At 34.2% G+C, this 25,034-nt stretch overlaps 3 protein-coding genes across 3 annotated transcripts; all 3 read left to right on the top strand.

Annotated features, from left to right (window-relative positions):
- Nucleotides 1-4,403: 4,403 nt before the first annotated feature.
- Nucleotides 4,404-5,006, top strand: LOC121771917 (protein TRACHEARY ELEMENT DIFFERENTIATION-RELATED 7A-like). The gene has a single exon (XM_042168812.1). It carries the CDS (start codon nt 4,404-4,406, stop codon nt 5,004-5,006), a length of 603 nt encoding a protein of 200 aa, XP_042024746.1.
- A 549-nt stretch (nt 5,007-5,555) lies between these two features.
- On the top strand, nt 5,556-7,541 carry LOC121769812 (heme-binding protein 2-like). The gene is made up of 2 exons (XM_042166571.1): nt 5,556-5,918; nt 6,943-7,541. Exons 1-2 carry the CDS (start codon nt 5,674-5,676, stop codon nt 7,382-7,384), a joined length of 687 nt encoding a protein of 228 aa, XP_042022505.1. The 5' UTR covers nt 5,556-5,673; the 3' UTR covers nt 7,385-7,541.
- Nucleotides 7,542-21,611: 14,070 nt separating this feature from the next.
- LOC121772219 (gibberellin 2-beta-dioxygenase 1-like) lies at nt 21,612-23,649 on the top strand. The gene is made up of 3 exons (XM_042169228.1): nt 21,612-22,107; nt 22,192-22,540; nt 23,194-23,649. Exons 1-3 carry the CDS (start codon nt 21,713-21,715, stop codon nt 23,443-23,445), a joined length of 996 nt encoding a protein of 331 aa, XP_042025162.1. The 5' UTR covers nt 21,612-21,712; the 3' UTR covers nt 23,446-23,649.
- The last annotated feature ends 1,385 nt before the right edge of the window (nt 23,650-25,034 follow it).

Raw genomic sequence — 25,034 nt, 5'->3', positions numbered from 1 at the left:
CGAACCCCATACACTCCGGCGGAGATATATCAATTATTCAAACCTATTGGATTATCTCCGAAGATCCGGAGGTTGGCACGAACCAAAGCGGGGATAGGTTTTCGTGGCGCGTCTCTCGCCGGTACAATGAAAACCGCCCGGCTGGAACCATCGAGCGCAATGAGAGTATGGTGCGCAATGCCATACTTAGAGCCACCGAAGAAATCCAAAAGTTCCAAGGGTATTACCTCCAGGAAGAGCGGTCGGCGGGGAGCGGCAGGAGCGAGCTCGATATCATCAGTGCCGCCGTAGCGACCTACCAATCCCTAAATTACAAACCATTCAAGTACCTCAGCGCTTGACAGGAGGTGCGTGTGCATCCGAAGTATAGGGGAGGTGTATCATCCTCCCCCAGCTCCTCCAGCAAACGGTCGAGGTCGGTATCCCTATCCGACGCCGGCGAGGATGAGGTGGCTAGCCAGCTCGCCGAAGCTAACTTGGGTAGCCCCGACGCCGGCCGCACGGAAGGAAGAAGGCGACGGCCAACCGCCGTCGCGCCGCGACTCCATCTGCCCCCTCTCCCGCTCCCTTTGTGCCACCTCAACCCCCCACCAACTCGTTGTGGACCCTTTTGGCCCAACTCAATTTGGCCGATAGGTCAAATATGACCCCGAGCAACTTGATTCACATTTGGAATGATACGGGGTCTCCGAAGAACATTGGGGATAAGGTCGGAGGACTAGTCTTCCACGGGGTATTTTTTAGCCTTTAATTATGTATTTTTTATTTTTTAGGATTCTAATTATGTATTTTTATTTTTTAGGATTTAATTGTGTAATTTTTATATTTTGATATATTTTTAGCAATTGAAGTATTTAAATTAAATAATGGAATGGTGGGACCCTTGAGCATGTCCTTGCGGAAGAGCATGGATGTGGGTGTTGTGCTCTTGGAAAAGAGCATGGAGTAAAAAAATAATAAAAGTGGGTCCGAGCCCACATCCGTTCTCTTTGACAAGAGCATGGAGTAAAAAAATAATAAAAGTGGGTCCGAGCCCACATCCATTCTCTTTGACAAGAGCACGGATGACAAGAGCACGGATGTGGATGCTTTTAATCTCTTGCCAGGCTGTCTTCAAATAATCACCGTTGTATGCATAGACTAATTGAAATAATTAAAGAGCTCTTTTTGATGCACTTTATTTTATTAATGACAAAATGAAAAGGATGGTAGTATTATTTGTCCTACTTTAAATAAACTAGCAAATTCTAACGTGGTAGTTGAATTTAAAGAAATAATTCTTTTATTAAAAAGTGGGCATACCACGAATATATTAATCGAGCAAAGATTGTTTAGAAAAGATCTTATAAATCAACAAACTTTATATTTGAGCTAGATGTACGAATTGCTTCACTACGCAAAAAGTAATAAATCACCATATGTGACACCGTTAATATTTTTTCACTAGGACGTTTAACAAAATAATTACATAGTTAAATTAAGGATTAATTGTTTGTAAATTTCAGGAAATTTTGTCCCACAAAGTTTAAAAAATTCACAAATGTCACAAGATGATTTTCTTTTAGCAAATTAAATACAAAGTTAAGCTGGCGCACATGTGTACATGACCCAACTGTGTATTAATGTAATGAGGTGGAAACTAAACGACGGCAATTTAAGTTTAAGAAACTGAAAAATAATAAATACAGTAAAATAAAAATAATTTAGTCAGATATATAGGACTATTCCTTCTTTTTTTTTGGTAGTGTGTGCTATTTCGTACTACAAGTATTAAGTTTAAGAAAATATGTACAGTAGTATTTATAGGAAAACGAGTTTATAAGTTTTAAACACAAATTTCCAGGCATAGCCACGTTGTAGACCACAAGAGGATATAGATTACACCAACATGCCTGATTTAATTCAATATTAAAAATAGGAAATATGCCACACACAATTAAGAATATTATCATCAACACATCGAAACATTAAATACATGATTCCCTGGTTGTTGAACGTGTTTTTACATATATTTTATTTTATAAAAGATATCACCATATCTGTGTGTTAGGCGTGACTCACGGAGAGGGCCTCGACCACGAATTGGGCTGCGACGTAGGCCGATAAATGGGCCAGCATGACCAAGGAGTAGATGCCGCGTTGGGCCGAATTTTAATGATGTAATAATTCCTGGTGTTTCCACATATAGGTTAGCTTCTCGTCTATTGTGTACACTTCCATTTATCAAGGTATATAATTCATTTAACCTAAAATGAACTAATAGTATAAATTAGCTTTTCTTCTATTTTGTCTTATTACATTTTGTGTGAATTGTCCGCGATGTCATGTCTAACTTTGACTAAGCTTGATTATGAGAAATATAAAGAATGAGTGAAAACAATTAGTAAATTGGATGGTTGTGATGATCTGCATTATTTGACGAAAAATTTGCATTATTAGTCAGTGTGCATTATTCAACTGAAAAGCTGCATTATTACACTATAATGGTGCATTATTAGTCGGTGTGCATTATTCAACTGAAAATCTGCATTATTAAATGACATGTGGCATCAATCTAACCGTCGGATGACAAAATCGTGGGGCTGAGATTAAAAAGAACAATAGAACAAAAGATACAAAAATGAAATGATTACATCCATATATATATATATATATATATATATATATATATATATATATATATATATATATATATAGGGTCCTGTTAGGTTGAGATTATTTAGCTAAATTGAGAAATGAGATGCAATATCAGCCACTAATCCACAAGATTAACTAAATGTCAATAGCTATCACATTATTTCAACACGGGGGTATAAGTGTCATTTCATTTCAATAGCCAGAATATCAAATGTCAACAGCTCGTATTAAAATGTCAACAACTAAAAAATAACACTTACAATTCATGTATCAATACCGAGAATATCAATGTCAACAACTCGTATTAAAATGTCAACAACTAAAAAATAACACTTACAATTCACATTTGAATACGGAGAATATCAAATGTCAACAACTCGTATTAAAATGTCAACAACTACAAAATAACACTTACAATTCACATATCAAAATATCAAATGTCAACAACTCATATTAAAATGTCAATAACTAAAAAATAACACTTATAACACATACAATCTGTGAAATCCAATCCAGAAATTCATTGGGGAAAAGACATAGCTCAACTTTCAAAACTTCAAATCGTTTCAAATTCAAAAATAACAGCCACACCTTTACGAATGGGTGATTATCCGACGAGAAAAACAGAAAGGACGACGGATTCCGCTCAAAACCAAGTCTAGTGAGCAAACCAATTGCTTTATTAGTAAAGACAGCAGCGAATTGCGGATTTGATGAATCCTCGAACGCGGACTGCAGCTCCAACAATCCATCGGCGAGATCGAATTTCTCGAGTGGACTGATCGACCACCGCCGCAGAGGCGGAGCGGAGGCAGCGGCTGACGACGTCGGTTCCAGCGTCGGAGGGCGGCGCGGAGTGAAATTTGTCTAAGATTGAGGAGACAGCGAGCTTCTGGAGCGAAATTTGTCGAAGATTGGAGCGAAATTTCATCGATTCCACCTCCGTCTTCTCCGCCCCGTTGACCGGCGCCGGATCCTCCTCCTCTCCGGCGCATCACGCGGCGGCGCCGGCTGTGGCTGTTTTGATCTCCCTCCCTGAGAAGTGAGAAGGCTCAGATCCAGGCCGCGCCGACGGTGGTATCGACGGCGAACAGGTGCTTGGATTTGGGGATGAGTTTGCGGAGAGTGGAGAGCTTAGCGTATATTCTGCGCTGTGGCTTCTGGAGGATTAAATTACCATTTGACCCATTCATAATAAATTAATTTAAAATTATTTTTTGTGTGGCAAAATCTGGACCACTCATTTAATAAAAATGAGTGGCTGATGTTGCATCTCATTTCTCAATTAGTAAAAAAATCTCAATTGATCATGGACCTATATATATATATATATATATATATATTAATTTTATAATAATATATGAATTAGTGGTTTATGACATTCAATATTCATCAAATATAGTTGAATTTGAGTTCTAATTTTATACAGTATATATTTGGGACATTGTCTACTGCATATACAGGAAAAAAAAACATATGATCATTTATATGGTTCAAGATTCCCAAATTTTAAATCCATAATATGGTCATATGTGGATCATACTAAGATGCAATTGTGAATTTATAATGTAGGAGTGAATTTGAATGCACAAGCTACGTAGCCTCAGAGCCAAGTTAGAGAAAACTTAGAAGCCTAAGCATAAACAACAACTCCCCTCACAAGGTCACAACACCCATTTCTACAACTACAAATACATACTAAAATTCACAATCAATCACATCTAATCACAAACAAATCCACATAACAAACTAGTTTCAACATCCCCATGGCCCAACCCCAAAACTCCCAATTCTTCCCATATTTCCCACCACATTTTGCTCCGCCGTTCCCTCTTCCCCCACCGCCACACCACCCTCCTCCCCCTCCCAAACTTCCTCCACCACCACCCAAATCCCCACTCCCAACACCCCCACCACCGCCGCGCCACACTCCAAGCCCTCCTCTTCCGCCACCGCCTCACACATTCTCACCGCCACCGCCGCATCCCATCTCGCCACCACTTCCGCCGCCGCCGCCTGACCATTCCACCGTAGTCATCGTCGTGTTTCTCTCCATCGGTGGAGTGTTCTTTCTTGCATTCGTGGCAGCCGCTCTCTTCTGCTTCATCAAGAAGAGAAAGAAGACGATTGTCCAAGAAACCGACAATGTGAAAATCGAGGAACACGTGCGCGTCCACGAAGACATCGTGCCGGGACCGCACGGGACACAGGCGGTGGTGCTGACCATCGACGAGGACTTGCATGTCGAGGAAGAAATCCACAAGACAAGTGAAGTGGTGAAATCGAAAGGCTCACATCTCAGTTCTCAAGCTCCAGAGATCGGAGAATCCACATCAATCTTCAAACACCATCACAACCTCAAAGAATGATATTGTTCTATAATTCCTCTTCATATCGGCTTCTATACCACAAATTGTAATATACTCCTACGCTACAATTCTTTGGTGTCTTCATGAAATAACTAAGACTTTGAATTGAATAAATGCAATTTCATTGCTCCAATTTTTTTTGCTGCATGCATTTTGATTTTGAATATTCCAATTCAAATCATCATCTTATCGACTCAACTTACTAGTACGCACAATGTTTCTTTTAAAGGTTGCAAATTTGTGTCCAACTTTTTATTTCTTCCAATTCGGACCATCCCAAATTAATTAACAACTCACCAAATTATATGAGTCGACATTAAATTCTTGTCGGCCGCATTTGAATTTTGATATTGCGAGATAAGATCTAGGCTAATGGTGGTTTATAGGAAGGCCCAACCCAATTTATTTATCGGACTGGGCCTAAATCGAATTGGTTGGGCTGGCTCAGTTTACACTCATTAAAATTTCATAATAAGGAATACTCCACTTATTAAAATATCGAATTAAATTTAGATAGTTTCAATTTTGGCCACCAGTTTTTCCGATGAATCTTTCACAGCATACGTGTCAACACTCTCGCCAACGAAGAGATCCTCCAAAATGCCTAAATCCAATTAAATCGTCTCAGGTTTTCACTGCACAAAGATATCAGAAATTGAAATTAAAGATGGGCGTTGCTTTTGAGCCTTTCAAGTTGTGTTTTCTTGTGAGTGCGTTTCTGTTCCGGCCCGTCGCCGGCGGCGGAGTTGGATTGTTCCCGGCGCAGTGCGAGCGCATCGAGTGCCCAAGCTACGACGTCGTCGGAAGCGGCGATGGGTTTGAAATCCGGCGCTATAATTCCAGCATGTGGATTTCCACTCAACCTATCGAAGATATCTCCTTGGTTCATGCTGGCAATGTTGCCTTCTACCAGTGAGCTTCGTTTATCAATTTTATTCCAGTTTAAAATTTACGTAGTAGTATTATATCTCAATTTTTTCACCTTTTTTAGTTCTGTTTCAATCTTTCCAACGTCATTCATTATTTATTATCTGAATTTCATTCAATTAAGGGAGTAAATTACTTATTAAGTTAAATATAAAATTGATATATCCAATTTTTGTGATAGAATTTTAAAATCAAAGTTCGGACTGTAAGTTGATATTTTCTGATAGAAGAAAGCCAAATCAGTGGAAAACTCGTGATGTTTGGTCAAATTCAGGTCGATTTGCAACCCTTAGAACCAATTGCAAAACCATATGTATAATACTAGTATAGGGATGTATTCATTTCTTTTTTGTATCTTTTGTTCTTTGTTATTTTTAATCTTAGCCCCACGATTTTGTCATCCGACTGTTAGATTGGTGTCACGTGTCATTTAATAATGCAGATTTTCAGTTGAATAATGCACACCGACTAATAATGCACCATTATAGTGTAATAATGCACACCGACTAATAATGCACCATTATAGTGTAATAATGCAGATTTTCAGTTGAATAATTCACACCGACTAATAATGCACCATTATAATGTAATAATGCAGATCATCTGGACCGTTGATGAATGAGATCTAACGGCTCATATTAAGAAGAATAAAGGATCTATAAGGGATGAATAGGAGAATAACGTTCCCCTACTAGTATATATTGGAGATGTTTTTAAATTTTAACTATATTTTATGTGTGAATACACTATGAAACTTGACTCAAAGCCAGTGATGTTCATATATACAAATTTCACAACAAAAAAACGCTATAAGATGATTGAAATTCTAATTTATGATTTTTTTAGCTGATTTTAGACCTGCGGATGGTACAATATTTGACCAAACTGCGTATTTTCCGATAATTTGGCATAGAAAATTATTACTCCATTAGTTCACCTAAAATGTATGATTGTTATCTATCAGATCAGTAGGCCTTTGATTCAATACTTTCTACTACTTGATGCATAGGCTATTCGACTACATCCAAGGCAAGAACAGCAACCACGAGAAGATAGAAATGACGGCGCCGGTGATCATCGAGGTCAAACCCAGCGACGGACCTTTCTGCGCTTCCTCCTTCGTCGTCAGCTTCTTCGTCCCCAAAGCCAACCAGCCCACCGCCCCATCCAGCGAAACCCTCTGGCTCCAGAAATGGGGGCTCACCTACGTCGCCGTTCGGCAGTTCAGCGGCTTCGTCAAGGACGAGGACGTCGGAGTCGAAGCTGCTGCGCTGTACGCCTCTGTAGCCGGGACTGTGTGGTCGGACGCCATCGAGAGGAGCCATTCAGGGGACAACGCCACGCACTACATCGTGGCGCAGTATAATTCTCCGTTTGAGTTCAAGAACAGAGTCAATGAGATTTGGTTTAGGTTCGATCTTGAGGAAGGTGCTATTGCTTCTGTCGTTTGATTCTTGAAGAAGTTGAAGATTTTATCATGATTAGAGAGTACATGAAAATAATGGATTTTGAGAGTATGTATATGAATGGTTGATGGATGGGAGAGGGTGATTATCTTGTGCTTGGATTTGACAATGCTAAGTAATTAAGTTATCATATTTAGTCCAATCTCCACTTTTTTTTAATTGTATATGGTTTATTAGTGATGTCAATAGATCAATATAATCGCGCGTATAAGAAGCGGAACTTGATGATTAGATAAGTTTTAAAAGTTGTCGTCGCCATTGGAAGGAATAATGTTACCTTTGTCACGAGTAATGGATGCTGGACGAAGAACGAAAGTAAATCCGAAAGGATTGGGGCATATTTAAATACACGGTAGGGCCCGTGACAACATCAAAGGCTGAATTTAAGTGTTTTTGTTTTAAGTCAAATATTGGGCTGTTAGTATTATTTGGGCCAGTTAGGCCCATCCACCTTCTTTAACTTCTAAATAAAGAATAGGCTTGTTAGGCTTAGCCTGAGAGTGGTCCGTTTGGCCCAAGTCGCATTCGGATTACTTTATATTTTGATGGCCTCCAAGACATGTATACATCGGATGTGTATCCATTTAAATCCTAAACACAAAAAATAATATCCTAAATTATCAATAATGTCAATTAATTATAGGTCTAAACTATTTTTAAAATGACAAAACTATTAAATTTAGGCTTGGAATGTTACATATGATAAATGATCGGATCGGATGCTAGCATGTATTCTGGCATGATATAACACCTTTTTTGTCATAACCCTTTCCCTAAAATTAACCAAAAATACATGTTGGCATCCGACTATGACTACACACCACGTCAATATTTCGAGGCTTGAAACTGACCCTTGACATATTGTTGTTGCTTTCGAATAATTTAGGCCTTCAAATTATATATATTATAGTTTATGGCATTTTTGCGTAAACTATAGTAGTTGTTGAACTCATTAATTTCATCTCATCAAAGTACAAACATGTAGATCAGCGTTGGGTAGATAAGCATAAAAGGAGGGATCTTTACCACATATCCTCCAATATTTGGATGATATTATATCTTAGATGGGACACACATCTTATCTTCTCATCTCAATCTGATTAAATATATGTGGGTACTCTTAATAAGAATCATTTCTATCATGAAAAACCTAGACAGCATTTGCCCAATATCTCGTTCAACTTGCGAATCTTTGCCTTAATTGTTAGGTTTTCACCAAAGGATGACAATTTTTGCTAAAATAAATACAACTTTAGATAAGGATTGCGTGAAATAGATTAACCACATATACAGATCAATATGCCACTAATTAATTGAATTATATTTTTTGTATACTTGTTTATGAAATTCTTTAACAAAGTAGTAAGACATACAAAGAAATTAAAGGTAAAAAGAAAATAAAGTGTTGAGTTAGTGGCTTGGAAGATGAAAGTTGGTAAGTGTCATGTGATGTAGCTGGGAACCCTAGTCTCACCTAGTCTAAGATTGTTATGTTTTGTCTTTGAATGATTTTGAGTATTATAATTTCATTATAGTAAAGTAGTAGTAGGTCGTAATGGTACTAATCAAATTCGAAATGTTGCTTATTTCAAATTAACGATTAGTAATGAGGGATATATCCTGTATATTTTAATTAGTGGAAACGTTTAAGAAGGATACCGAACTTGGTGAATAAACATTACTTCAAATTGATATATATGTCTGTCACCATTGAAACTGGACCAAGATTCAGTTTTCGACTTTGATTTACAAGTTGCAAAATCACTTCACTCTTCAACTATGATTTGCAAGTTGCAACTTCACTAGTTTCATGTGCCAAATAGAAGTCGTAATTACAAGTTTGCATGTCGAGTTCTAATTGGTTAATTACAACCCTATATACATATTTAAGTGCAAGAAAATATATTCAGATAAAACTTTTATCAAAGTTTTTTCTACCATTTACTTATGATTAACTTCAACATTTTAATCATGATCCCAATCACGAAAGCACATACATCAACATTCACTAGAAGTTATTCAATTTCGTCTCATGATGCTCTTGATTTGAAACTCAATAATATTCGCTTGATGTGTGAGTTATTTTTGACTAAATCACTACTAGAAATTCGGCTAATTTTTCGACACGGACCCCCATTTCTACATTTATATTCTTTTATTGGTTTAATCAAAATATAATATTGATATGCAAAATAAAGTAAGTATTTTCCTCCAACGTTGTATATCTTGATTCAATGTATATGCAAATGTTTTTATTTCACCTCAACAATTATATTGATGGGATCCGCAAAAGCGTCTCAATTAATTTCGTCCACCTTTCCGAAATATCTATAGTCCACGATTTATGCATGTGTCATCATCACTCATATTTTGAAAAACAAATAGACACGTCGTTTATTCTATTTAAATTTTTTAAAAAAAAAACTTTAGATAAATACCGAGAAGAATTACCGAAGAAAACAGAGTGCACGTCAAGTGTTAAATTAGAATTATTCGTCCAAATTTATAAATCATTGGTATAGATTTTACTTAATATACTCAATCCAACTTATACTTTCTAGTTTCTACGTTGTATTTAGCGTAGTCGAATGTACTCAAAATTAAATCTAGAATCATAATTTTATTTCAGAACACCTGTCATTAGGTTCCATACACTAAATTTAGTATCTACAGTAATGTCGATCATCAACATGTATTGTGTAATACTAATACAACCACTACACATTTATTATGGAGTATTATTTACTTGGTCTTAATTGATTCATATCTTTTTTTTCGTTTTATTGTATTTTAATAATTTTTATGGCAGAAATCAATTTAATATTTTTTAATTATACTCGTTCCTCAAGACTCAAGTGTCAATTTAACTTCTCTTCTATTTTTCCCTTCTCTACTTAGTCCTAAACAAATATTTAATAATCTATATGCCTAAAATAAATGTCTTTAACTTTAAGTCTTCCTACTAAGAGCATCTCCAATGTGAGAGGTAAATGGGGAGGTAAACTAATATAACTATCATATTTACCTTTTTTTTATGAAAAATCATTATCCAAGGAGATAAGTATTTGAGAAGGTATTATACATTTTTCTCATTTTGAAGAGGTATTTTTACCTCTCTACTGATGGAGAGGTAAAATCTTATAACTACCATATGTGTCTTCTTTTCATGAAAAACCCTTTCTCCAAGAGGAAAGGTATTTGAGAAGGTATTACACTTTATGTTTTTTAATATATTTTATATTTTTATGTTATTTTTTAAAAAAAATTACTTTTCTATATACCTCTTCCCTTTGGAATGTGTTACTTTTTAACATGGTATATTTCACTTTTTAAGAAGGTAAATACATAATATATCTTTTCTATATACCTTCTCTCCTTGGAAATGCTCTAACAGAGAAAATTGGACGCTCTCTAAACAAATCATTTATTAGATCACACCGTCTAAAATCTGGGACATGACCACACATTTAATACTGAAAGTCTGAAACTATACATTGAAAAGTAGCTACGTACAATCTAGTACTCCCTCCGTTCTATAGTAGTGAAGTCTTTTTTTGGCACGGATATTAAGAAAAAGGTGTGTAATGTACGCCCTTCGTCCCAAGAAAGATGAACCCTTCCTTGGACGGCACAGAGTTTTATGTAGTTTTATTTTGTGTGTTAAGTGGAGAGAGTAAAGTAAGAGAGGAGAATAAAGTAGAGATAAAGATGTTTCTATTTATAGCAATGGGTTATCTTGGATGAGACAAACCAACAAAGAAAGTTAGTCATCTTTAGTGGAACAGATAGAGTATTAAATAAAATAATAATAAAGTAAGGGAGAGGCAAAAGTGGAGAGAAGAAAGTAAGAGAGGTGGAAAAGTAATTGAGAAGAAATATGTTGATTTTTACTAAAAATGAAAATGATTCTACTGCTTTGAACATATCAAAATGATAAAATAACTCTACTATGGAACAGAATATTAAAATAATAAAACCATATAGTACAATCAATATACACCACAAAATAAAATAATAGTACTCCCTCTATCATCCAGAAAAGAGTATACTCTCTTTTCTTTTTAATCCGTTTACAAAAATATTTCCTTTCTAATTTTAAAAAGTCTTTTATTTCTAATAAGATGAGACCTATTATTCATTAATAATATTTTAACTAATTTTTTTGTTATTATTTTTTCCTTATTTTACTAAGTATGCATTAATAACCATATTTAACCTAAAATACACACGTTATTATGGGATACAGGGAATATCAACGTGTTTATGAATTGAAGTAGGGTCAACGAGTCTAGATTCATGCTTAAATTGACAGGGAATCCACGCAGAAACTCAGAAAATTGACTGGTAAAGTACCTCTTTTTGACCAAAATACTGCATTGTACAAATATAAAAATAATTAAAAGTATAGAAGTTTCTATTCAAGGTCAAGATCACTGCCTGTTTAAAATATTTTTCTTAAATCCATTTTTTGACTACGGATATAGATGCACACCTAATTATAACCTTAAAATAGTGGAGTATTACATAATGTATTTAGAGATTGATGAACGATGAACTAAACATTTAAAGGCATACGATCTTCTTTTGCTATATCCCATTTGTGGATAATAACAACCTCTAATTTTAAGACCTACTTAAACTGTACTTTATATGATATGAAATGATATTATACATAAACATAATTGAAGGAGATGGGTAATGGAGTGGCCATATTGTGTAGTATGAAAGAGTGACACCTCCTTATCTAGCCCTAATGAGAAGTAGCTTTCAAAGTGAAACCATTTAAAATGGCTCATCATCCATCCATATCCTGCCACAAATGTAGGAACTATGCCTATGCCTCACCAATTATTGGTTCAATTCTTGAATTTAGACCAAAAAGCAACCCCCTCCATACCATCTATCCTTTTCCACTATTAACTATAGAATTTTAATTGTAATCCTTTGACAATGACATTTGTGGTACAAAATCCTAATCTCACTTGTGTATATAATGAGAATCCCCCCCCCCCCCCCCACAGAAACTTAGCTCATTTAGTGCTTTAAATGGAGACATCTAATTTAATGTAAACACCTACTAACTCATCTTCATTTATTAGGAGTGGCATGCAGATTATGTATTTTCAGGTTATTTCAACGATTGCCTTTAAACAATTCATGTTTTGAAAAAATATTAATAAAACAGTATATTGTATTATGTAATATAGTGTATAACCAGAAGTTGAACATTACTTTTGAATTGGAAATCCATAAATGTTACAAGTATACCTTCTAATATACTCTCTCCCAGTCCGTCTGTTCTACAAGAGTATGCAGTAGCGGACGCAAAAATGAACGTGAATAAGGGCTAAAATTTGAAAATTTACCTTAAAAATAAATTTGTAGGTAATTTAGATTATTAATAGGGCTTTTATATGATAATGTGTATAAAATATGAATAAATTTTTAAAATTTATGGTTGAAAAAAGTTTTAAAAATGAATTCATTAGGGGCTAAAGCCCCTCCCCCATTGCATGTGGGTCTGCCAGTGAAAGTATGCACTTGTTCATTTGTTGTCCGTCCCACAAGAGTATACACTTTCTATTTTTAGAAACCATTTTCTCTCTACTGGACGAAATCCATTTTCCATTGACAATACTACTTACTATACTTTTTCTCGTGTTCAACCAAAAGTGCAAACTCTTAAACAAAAGAGAGTACAGTTTAAAAAAAGAAATACTGTAAGTTTTTTTTACGTAATAGTGCAAAACACTCAAGTCGAAAACGGTGAGCTAACGATATATGATCATATATAGTTTACCATGATAACATCAATGTGTTAACTCCCGATAATTCAAATCAACATAAAATAGAAAGGGAACGGCTCATGAGAATTTTGTGTATGAATCTCAAATTAGTATAGTCGTCCATCACTAAATATCTCATTTTATTATTTAAAAATATTCACATAAAATATCATATTTTTATATTATTAATTCTATATTCAACTAAATTGTTATACTGCCAGTTAACTAAAATTTTAAAATTCATGTTAGATTAAATTTTTATATATAATAATGAACGGGGCATTACTTCTTTATTAAAAAAAAGAAGAAAAAAAAGGTGTAAATTGAAAGTGAATGATAAATGAAAAACGTGGTGGGCTTGGGCCAACCTATCTGATTAAACCAAAAAGGACGTATAATGCCGAAGGGCCTACCATGGTGGGCCCCACTTTTCCAGTTAGTCGCCGACATCAATCTTATACGAATCAATTTCTGCCACGTCACAGCCACTAGTCTTAAACACGTGTTCACCCACCAGGCAGGAGACGTAGAAAATTTTGTGAACTCAACATGCCTAATTTAATAATAATATAATCAATTCAACGCCGACTTGGACTGCCTAATTATGAAATGAAATAGGACTACTGGTATTTCATGTTTCAATTTATTGCAATGTGTTAATAGGGAATCTGTCGCACATTATTTATTAATATATCAGTTGAATTGGTTCATATAACCGAGTCATAAAATTTAGCTAGAAATAAGTTTGTTGTTCTCGCAAATTTTAAGGTATCAACAACTCAGACACAAATTCCATCTAAAGTATTACTCCTATTTATGTAAGAAAAGAGAGTAAAGTTTATAAATGACATAGCTTTTAATAGCGTAATTGGTAAAATAAAAGAGATGAAAAGAAAAAAAATATAATAAAAGTAGTGTTAATGAATTGCATGGTCCACGGCTAAAATAATGTATGAGTTAATATTTGTTTAAAATATTATATATATATATATATATATATATATATATATATATATATATATATATATAATTGGTCTAATTTTGATAGAATGTCTGAATGAAAAAATAATAATTTATTTTTTATGGAAGGGGTAGTATTTATCTTCCCAATTTTTACTTAATTTTTTTAATTTTATATATATATATATTTACATAGAGATAACTAAAATAAAAATTGTATAAATAAAGTAAATATATTACTTATATATTGTAGTACGAACTCTATCTTTTGTTTTGTACCATGATTTATAGGTTCTATAAATTTATCAGCATATAAAAGTTGCGGTTGCAGGGTATCATTGATTCAAAAGAATTGTACCAGTATACTCCTCCCTTTATCCTTTGAAAATGACTCTTTTTTTTAAATTTATCCCAATTATAAATATCTATTAAATTCTGAAAATGAAATTATATTTATCTTTATTTTATTTTTTTCCTTTTACTTTATTCTTTTTAATTAATTAAAAATTATATAAAATCTCATATCATCATAGAAGGGGTGAGTATTAAATTGTAATCATAATATAGAAAAAGATGCGAGGGAGATGTGTAGAATTGGACTAACTAGATAGATGGGCTAACTAGAATTGGACTAACAAGTTGGGCTAAAAAGGCGGGCGGGCCCACTGGTCAACCTTATGGGCCCACGGCATTAATTGACTACTTTTAGTGGTCAGCTTAGATCCACCCTCGTGGCAACTGCAATTCTACTCGTGTGAGTAAAAGAAACTTCGTATAGTATAATTAGTATTAATTCAAAAGAAAAATTAAGAAAAGGATAGCACTTGATATTTTCAATACTAAGTCTCTAATTTTATTTTATATTTTATTTAATTTTGGCTATTACCATATGTGGCTCTCCAACCATTGCTTTACTTAATTTGTAATAAAACTTGTTAAATTCATTTTTTTTATTATGAAAATAAACATAATTTTAAAAATTATGTTCTAGTAGACTCAAATCAGAGACTTTTAGAGCATCCACAACCGTGCTCTTGCCAGCGGCACGGTTGTGGGTCCGACCCCACTTTTTCTGCCTGCTCTCTGGCAAGAGCACAACACTCACAGCTGTGCTCTTCCGCAAGGACGAGCACAATTAATTTAAAATTCAATTACACAAAAACATTTCCATAATACTAAAATTCATTAAAAACCCACAATAAATATTACAAATTACAAATAAAATAAAAAAGACATAATTAAAATCCTAAAAATTAAAAATTACATAATTAAAATCATAAAAATTAAAAATTACATAATTAAAAAACTAAAAATTTAAAATTACATAATTAAACTCCTAAAAATTAAAAATTACATGATGATGTTGTAGGGTTATCGTCTTGGCCGGACATAGTGATGTTGTAGGGTATGAGAGAATGAAGATGAAAATGGATATGAGAGATTGAAGATGAAAATGGATATGAGAGAATGAAGATGAGAATTGTGTAGTTTGATGTGAATTTTTTGGAGTGAAATTGGGGGTATTTATAGACGAAAGTGAGTATTTTTGGGGTAAAAAAATGAAAAAAAAAAAATTAAAAAGTGGAAAAAAACGGTTATAAACGGATATACTCCCTCCGTCCCGCACTACTTGCACTTATTTCCTTTCTGGGCGTCCCAAGTTATTTGCACTCTTTCCATTTTTAGTAACAATTTATACCTACAGCCGTAATTGTTGACTTTGTCTATCACTCATTCCTTAATCTCCGTGCCCAAAAGGAAATGTGCGAGTAGTGCGGGACGGAGGGAGTATTTTTTTTGGGAAGTGAATTTTTTTATCGGTTTTTTTAATTAAAAACTGATTTTTTAATTAAAAAAAAAATTAAACACAACGGCTATGCCGTTGACGAATCCCAGCGCGCCACGTCAGCTGCTCGCTGGCACGGCGCTGCTCGATGCATCGAGCAGCGCCGTGCCAGCGGCTCGAGCGCAGCGGCGGCGAGTAGGGTTCGTGTCAGCGGCGCGGACGGCCGTGGTGACGGACGCCACCGTTGTGGATGCTCTTAGGCTCATGCGTTATCATTCTATCATTCAACCAACTGACACACAATGTGTATACTATTATCAAGAATATTAACAACGGAGAATATTATTTTATATAATATTTTTAATATTCTTTGTGTCTTGTGTTAAAAGAAGTATATTTTTTTTAGGTGTTCAAGAGTTAATTGAATCATTTATTTATATTTATAACATCTTTCACCCTTTTGTTTTTTTATTTAATTTATTAAATAATATTTTAATTAAGTAGTGCACCGTCCCTTTCTTAATTTTAATACGATTACAATGCACAAACATATTAGTGTATGAAATGGAGAAATGCAGTTATACCATAAATGCATCTATTTTGATAGACTCTTTAATATTACTAGTATGCAACATATAATGAGAGAGAGATGCAGACGTCTATTTCTTCTTTCTTATATCGTTTTCATTATAAGAGATATTTTAGTTCTACGGTTATTATTATTTAATATAAATCAATGGTGCTGAGTCGACCAGCCGCTTTTGTGCCGTGGGGAGAGTATATTTCGATAAGTTCATAATGTTTACTGTATTTGATTGTGTGAACTACTCCTCTTGTAGTACCTAGTACTCCCTTCGTTTCACCATAGTTGAGGCGAAAATTTTCGGCACGGAGTTTAAGAAATAGATGTTGAGTGTGTTGAATAAATAGGTAAAATAAGTAAGAGAGAGAAAAAGGTGGAGAGAATAAAGTATAAAGTGAATAAAGTAGAGAGAAAAAAGTAAGAAAGAGAAAATAATTACTGTATATGGGAATGACTCAACTATGAAGAAACTTCCCGAAATGGAAAAATGACTCAGCTATGAAAAAACGGAGGGAGTAATATTTTTTATAAAGATTATAAAGATTTAAAAAACATACTTTTACATCTATCAATCTCTAACTAAAATGCAATCTGCCGAAATCTATTTATAACTTCTACAATATTGCATGTTTCGTGCCACATGGCAGCACGAGATTGGATGTACGTTGCAACTTTAAAATTAGTTAGCATATTAGTATATCCCTATATTGATAAGAATATAAACTAACATGAGTGTAGTAATATTAAATAAAAAAATAACAAAATAGGAAATGTATGGTTTTGTAGACTTAATCTGTTATGATATATCATATATGTATAAAAGATAAAAAAATTAAATACAAAAATCAAAACTATGTTAGTAACATATATGGTTTTGTAGACTTAATCTGTTAAATAATTTTAAAAATGGATATTGACACCTTATATCATGGAACTTTCAAAAAGTTGGATTTTTCTGACGAACTTTGAAATTGACAAATAATATCACGAACTTTACCCCGAGTTTGTTATTTCGCAACAATGAATAACCTTGTTGATTTTTCCATTGATTTGGGGAATTTCGATTTTGTTGTTGTTGTGGATTTATATTATCCTCCCATGTTATTTTGGTTTTGAAGGATATCAAAGAGTAGTTGAAGGAAAATTGCACCGACGGCGATGCGGAGACTGCATAGCCGGCGTCGCTGGCTCTCTCTCATATTCCTCTCATTTTTCTTCTTCTCACCTTCTTTCTCTCTCGTCTGTCCCTATGCTGCAATAAAAAAATCACGAAATCAGTCCACAACAATAGTTCTCAAAATTGAAGATTCAATTAATGATGTATCTATATATGTATAAGTGTTTAATCTTCTCTGAAAAGCCACCACCATTTCATTGTACCAATTTTTTACCCAATCAACAATAGTTCTCAAAATTACAGATTCAATTAATGATATATATATATATATATATAGGGGAGCGTTATTCTCCTTTTCACATCTTAGATCCTTTTTCCTTCTTAATATTACGCGTTAGATCTAAGGCATCAACGGATCAGATTGATTCTATAAAACTTGTTCCGTGTTGCATTATAGAAGGTGGTTGTATGCATTACAGGGTTATTATTGACATTTGACGGAAAAGTAACTGCCACATTTTAGTATCTGCGAATAATGCACCACATGGTCACGAGTAATGCATATAATTGACTATATAATGCACAATATGTGAACTGCAATGCATACGAATAAGATGTACCATGTTATGATGTTTGGACACACGTTTCTTGTTTCCCCTAAGGGTTTAATAAGCTTAGGGGCTAGGGTATAGTACGTAGACACGTATGTAATCTTCACATGGTAACGAGTAATGGATATAATTGACTATATAATGCACAATTTGTGAACTGCAATGCATACGAACAAGATGTGTTGTGTTATGATGTTTGACACACGTTTCTTGTTTCCCCTAAGGGTTTAATAAGCTTAGGGGCTAGGGTATAGTACGTACGCATTAATAACAAATTATAAAACGATACGAATAATTCACCAAATTGTCACGAGTAATGGATGTTATTAACTAAATAATGCACAATATGTGAACTGCAATGCATACGAATAAGATGTACCATGTTATGATGTTTGACACACGTTTCTTGTTTCCCCTAAAGGTTTAATAAGCTTAGGGGCTAGGGTATAGTACGTAGACATTACTAACAAATTGTTGTTATTGGAATATACGTATGTGCATTATTTGGTTTAGGTAGTGCATTATGTAGCTGTTAATTGTCATTATCTCAGTATATTATGCATTATTAGAGGTATTGTGTATATGGGTTAATCAACGGATTGAAGATTACATACGTGCATTTAGTAATGTCTACGTACTATACCCTAGCCCCTAAGCTTATTAAACCATTAGGGGAAACAAGAAACGTATGTCAAACATCATAACATGGTACATCTTATTCGTATGCATTGCAGTTCACATATTGTGCATTATATAGTTAATAACATCCATTACTCGTGACAATTTGGTGAATTATTCGTATCGTTTTATAATTTGTTATTAATGCGTACGTACTATACCCTAGCCCCTAAGCTTATTAAACCCTTAGGGGAAACAAGAAACGTGTGTCAAACATCATAACACAGCACATCTTGTTCGTATGCATTGCAGTTCACAAATTGTGCATTATATAGTCAATTATATCCATTACTCGTTACCATATGAAGATTACATACGTGTCTACGTACTATACCCTAGCCCCTAAGCTTATTAAACCCTTAGGGGAAACAAGAAACGTGTCCAAACATCATAACATGGTACATCTTATTCGTATGCATTGCAGTTCACATATTGTGCATTATATAGTCAATTATATGCATTACTCGTGACCATGTGGTGCATTATTCGTAGCGGTTTCCAGCCATTATTAGATTACTATTGTACTCTCATAATGCACAAAATAGGACAAATAATGCAACACGAGATTAATTACCCAATGTTGATCTTGACCGTCCATTTCTCTAATCTAATGGCTGATATTAAGAAGGAAAAAGGAGGAAATATAGGAAAAGGAAATGAATACATCCCTATATATATATATATATATATATTTATATATATAAGTGTTTAATCTTCTATGAAAAGCCACCACCATTTCATTGTACCAATTTTTTACCCAATAATATCTGTCTTTTTTTTTGCCAGCGAGGGACTTTCATGTCCAAATAACTTTTCAATGGAATTTTTGTTAATTTCTCTACAACTGCCACTTTAGATAGTTATAGATGGGACCCGATGGTTGCAAAAATAATAAAAAGGATTTTATTTTAAAATTAAATTTACATTTTTAAGACTAAGCAGAATTTAACATTAACCTCGTAATTTAAATAAATGTGAATTTGTGACAAGGCGATCAAGATGAAACCCCTTAGCACATGGATTGTTATGCCAAATAGAGGAGTGGCATCTGAACCTGAAATTCGTCAACTAAAGATAAATAGGTCGACAAACTCCAAAAATGTATTGTTATTAAATTAGGGCAGTCATGGAAAATACATTTGGTCGGTTTCTGTTCCATTCATCGGAGACACCGAAAATTAAATCTATTATCCAAACCATCGTTCAAGTGCATTGCATCCAACTCTGAGATTCTCATGTGTATTAAATAGATAGTTTTAAATATATTTTTATATTTTATTCCATTTTTTTTTCTTTTTAGTGTTGATTGCGTTCGTCAATCAATGTCGACTGTTGTCGCGAATATATGTTGCCTTTGATTCCCAATTAATAATTCAAGTTTGAATAATAGCATTTGATTGAAAAATATATAACTAATTATAGAGAAAGTCAATCACACAACGCGGGGAGTATGTGATTCTAGATACAATGATGGAATCGGTAATTAACTTGCATTCCAATTCATTTTATTCGTCTAATTAAGCTATTTCTGAGTCGAACATAATTGGATAAACACAAGCATAATGGCTTTACTTTATTTATTTAAAAATTTACATGTAACAAAAACATATGGAAATATTACATGTAAAACGTAGGATAATGGAAAGAGAAAAAACAAAAGAAATTCCGTAAGCAGAAAAGCAAGAATAGTTTTTATGATATGTATGAACATTAATAGTAAATCAATTGGCTTTATATCAAGTACCACATCTACTACTTGATCGATTAAATGGATAATTTACTTAATCATTGATTGAGTATTATTTCTCTTATTTTATGGAGTACTTTCTTATCTTTCCTATTTTGTATCTTTCTCATACTTCATTATCTTAATTTAAATTACTAAACACTAATTTCTTAGTTTACATGCCATAAAAATGCATTACTCGAGTTAGAAGCGAATAGCATGGCGTTCTCCAACCCCATTTTCACAAATTCGACCTGATTATTAACATTTTGTTAAGAAGTACTTTCATATTTCAATTTTTATATATTTGCAAAAAAAAGGGGTAGGTTTGGGCGGTATGGATGAGATCATATCTTAGAGCTAGTACTACCCAAATGTAGTAATTCACTGAATATATTCCATATTCCCACCGTTGATATTTATCCTTTCTAAACCAACTTCCCAATCCCAACCATCAAAAGGTCAAAAACTTAATAATCAACTAACACAATCTTCTTTAACAAACGTAAAATTTATCAAAAAAATTTACAAAAGTTTTATCAAATTTTGATTACTTTTGAAACCTTAATCTTAGTAGAAAATTTATATTTTATTCGCAATTCCTCTAAACAAATTGTACACCAAAATCGCGTATCTAATATTACTTCCAGAATTTCACACGTATATGTCATTGTCGATAAGTTACTTGATAATGTCTTTAAGAAAATTGTACTACTATTTAGTACTATTACAGCTAGAAAATCACACATGAATTAATGTCTATTACCAATAATTTTTCAAAAATTGTAAAACAGGTCATAAATAGTTGAACTAGATAAAAAAAATCAAATAATACAACACTCTACGTCACATCTCAAAATTTCTCATATACTATCTTCTATTATTCCATAATTATCATCCCACGAACTTTCTCTCACCGCACCCCTACCCACCCCACCCCCAAAAACTGCCTATAAATAGCAAAGCACGCCCACATCAAATCTATTCAAATTCAACAAACTCATCTCATCTCATCTCATCACCCCATCAAAGCTAGCAAAGAACCTCCCGATTCCTGAAAACAGCAATGGTAGTCCATTCCAAACCTGCGATCGAACAGTTATCGAATGCCAACAGCTGCGCCGCATTGCTGGGCGGCATCCCCCTCATCGACCTCTCCAAACCCGACCCCAAGTCCCAGCTCGTCCGAGCCTGTGAGGACTTCGGCTTCTTCAAAGTCATCAACCACGGCGTCCCCGCCCACCTCATCCGCGCCCTCGAGTCCGAAGCCGTCCGCTTCTTCTCCCTCCCCCCCTCCGTCAAGGCCCAGGCCGGCCCTCCGGACCCCTTCGGCTACGGCGACAAGAAGATCGGCCCCAACGGCGATGTCGGCTGGCTCGAATACCTCCTCCTCACCACCAACTCCCACTCCGATTACCACAAATTCTCCTCCATCTTCGGCCACGCCGCCGACAAATTCCGGTATTTTTACTCTCCAAAAAAAAAACAATATCATTTTTTCATTTTAGTCTGTCCATATAATTTTTTCTGCGTCCGCCACTGCAGGTGTCTGGTCAATGAGTACATCGCGGCGGTGAAAAAAATGGCGTGCGAGATTCTGGAAATGCTGGCGGAGGGGCTAAGGATTGACGATAGGGAAGCGTTCAGCAAGCTGCTGATGGATGAACAGAGCGACTCTGTTTTCAGGGTGAATCACTACCCTCCGTGCCCGGACTTCCCCGAATCCAACGGTCGTGATTTGATTGGATTCGGGGAGCATACAGACCCTCAGATCATCTCCGTTTTGCGGTCGAACAACATCTCCGGCCTCCAAATCTCGCTCAAAGACGGGCGGTGGATTCCCGTCCCGGCCGACCAGAACTCCTTCTTCATTAATGTCGGCGACTCATTGCAGGTACAACTAACTAAATTCACGCACCTAATCAAATATTCGCTCTGTTCTAATTAATGTGGCTGCTTTCTTATTCTCCTTCTCGCCAATTTTCAATTTTTTTATTTTCAAATGGAAGTTGACTTGGTCAACCACGGAATAAAGAGCCGTGTCTGAATACGTGTCCGCGTGGCGAGAATTTCACATTAATTTAAAATTATTTGTAAACTTTTTTGCTAATGATGTGAGGCTTTCGAGGTTTGACTGATTTTCATGTTACCATTCATCTATCTTCATGCACACGTTTCTAACTGAAATTGTGTTGGAGTATTATTAATACTATTATTTTTCTTTTTTTGACCGGTCATTAATATTCATTATCTTCCTAATATCAATGTCTCAATCATTTTTTCTCTATATACTTATATTTTTGGATATGTTAGTAAACTATATTAATACCAAAAACATTATTCACCAACTTTTTTTTTCATTGAAATATATTTGTAATAAATAAATAGCATTGTCTTTAAGGCGCGAATCACATCAACAACTTTATCAAAATTCACGTTGATTTGATAGATTCCTCCACATGGAAGTGGGGAAATATAGAAAATAAATTTTTTTTTGCACCGTCCATTATATATTTATTTATTTATTTATGATGTGTGTGGGTGCAGGTGATGACTAACGGAAGATTTAAGAGCGTAAAGCATAGAGTGGTGGCCAACGGTTCAAAATCGAGGCTATCAATGATTTATTTTGGAGGACCACCATTGAGTGAAACGATTGCTCCATTAGCATCACTGATGCAAGATGAAGAAGACAGCTTGTATAAGGAATTTACATGGTTCGAATACAAAAAATCGGCTTATAAATCCAAATTGGCTGATAATAGGTTAGGACTCTTTGAGAAGATTGCAGCCTCATAATCTTGAGCAACCTATAATAGCTAGCTAGTTCAATGTAGTCGTCTCTCGTGCTTCATTTTGTCAGGAGTGGCGCGATGAAGCACGAGGATTATATGTAATAGAAGGAGACCAGAATGACGAAACTTGTAATTTTTTCATTTTGGTTTTTATACATCGGTGTAAATGTTCTTGTTAATTAATACAAGTATTAAAACTTGCTTGTCCCCCACTAGAAATGACATGGGTGGACCCGAGGTACGTTTACTATGGACATTAAATACTAAGGAGGACAATTTTCTACTTTCAATATTTTACTATGATGATTGAGTACAAGAAATCTAATCTTTAAATGGAATTTAATATATTTTTTATATGATATTTGCACGCATTAAATAGAGGGTACTTTTTGCTTTGAAAATAAAGAGTCACACCAATGAGCGAATAAAACAAAATCAAGTTTATGTATATATGTATGTACCGTGCATTATTTAGTGGTCCCTCATAATTATTACTCCATATTTTTGTTATACATTTAATTTAAACAATTGTAAGTAAAATGAAAATACTTTAATCCATGGGTGGATCTAGTAGGGGAGGACAAGGACCACTTGTCCATCCTCTATATATTTCCGGTAGTACTGTTTTGTTATATATATATTTTTTAATTTTAATTTCTTTTATAAATGCCTCACTTTAAATTTTTAAAATTTCTTCTTATATATATATTTTTGCCCCGTTGAATTGAAATCCTAACTCCATAGTTTTATCTCTACTTTATTATCTTCATTTAGCATACAAAATTATGTTGAATAAGATCCCGTGCCGCTCAAGGAAGGGGTCAGCTTCCTTGGGACGGAGAAAACTATATTCATATTTATCTTGTACTTGATGAAATTACCTTATGTATGAGATAGTCTTTAATGTAACTTGAATTATATTAGCATGCTTAATTTGCTACATTTTTCATAAGTAAACTCTATGTTAATCATGGCTATTGTTAAATCCCATTTTTATTTTATGTTATTTTTGTAATGTAGTATTGTCTAATTGAATTAACATTCATTTGAGTGATGTAGTTAATCAAATTGCACTAATGAATAATTGAATATTATTCTATCAACATAGTATAATTGAACATTAAAATAAATTATATGCATATAGTAAATTTAGCAGCATATGAAATGAAGTCATGCAGACTGATTTGGTACGTTGATGGGTTGTTAGGATACATCACATGGTTTCAAATTTTCCACTTTCTCTATCTAGACCTTAGTAGTATAATTTAATTTAATTAAATTCAGTTTGCGGTTAATAAATTACCAATCTATTGTGGGAAGGACAAATAAAATATGTTCCGCCCACTATTATAAACCCCCAATGGTAAAATAATCAATCATAAAACTAGAAACTAAAAGTCAAAATGAAGCTATATAAATGAGAGATCAGAAATTAATTAATCTTATTTAAAATATATCTTTTAAAATTCAACGATGTGTAATTAGTATTCCGTATATTGCAAGTATTGATACACAAATTCTACTCAAACAATTTGTATTAGAGAATACTCCGTGAATTTAGATCTATTGAAATAGGACATGATAATATATAAT

The sequence above is a fragment of the Salvia splendens genome, chromosome 16 (genome assembly GCF_004379255.2).
Source record: "Salvia splendens isolate huo1 chromosome 16, SspV2, whole genome shotgun sequence".
In the NCBI taxonomy this organism is placed as follows: domain Eukaryota; kingdom Viridiplantae; phylum Streptophyta; class Magnoliopsida; order Lamiales; family Lamiaceae; genus Salvia; species Salvia splendens.
The sequence above is the reverse complement of the archived record's forward strand: the minus strand, read 5'-3'. Positions and strand labels throughout refer to the sequence as shown.

Excerpts from the sequence above, each read along its gene's own strand:
- LOC121771917 (XM_042168812.1), top strand. The coding sequence starts at position 4,404 with ATGGCCCAACCCCAAAACTCCCAATTCTTCCCATATTTCCCACCACAT.
- LOC121769812 (XM_042166571.1), top strand. The coding sequence starts at position 5,674 with ATGGGCGTTGCTTTTGAGCCTTTCAAGTTGTGTTTTCTTGTGAGTGCG. Across the intron at positions 5,919-6,942 it reads GGCAATGTTGCCTTCTACCA|GCTATTCGACTACATCCAAG; the intron begins GTGAGCTTCGTT and ends CTTGATGCATAG.
- LOC121772219 (XM_042169228.1), top strand. The coding sequence starts at position 21,713 with ATGGTAGTCCATTCCAAACCTGCGATCGAACAGTTATCGAATGCCAAC. Across the intron at positions 22,108-22,191 it reads CACGCCGCCGACAAATTCCG|GTGTCTGGTCAATGAGTACA; the intron begins GTATTTTTACTC and ends CCGCCACTGCAG. Across the intron at positions 22,541-23,193 it reads ATGTCGGCGACTCATTGCAG|GTGATGACTAACGGAAGATT; the intron begins GTACAACTAACT and ends GTGTGGGTGCAG.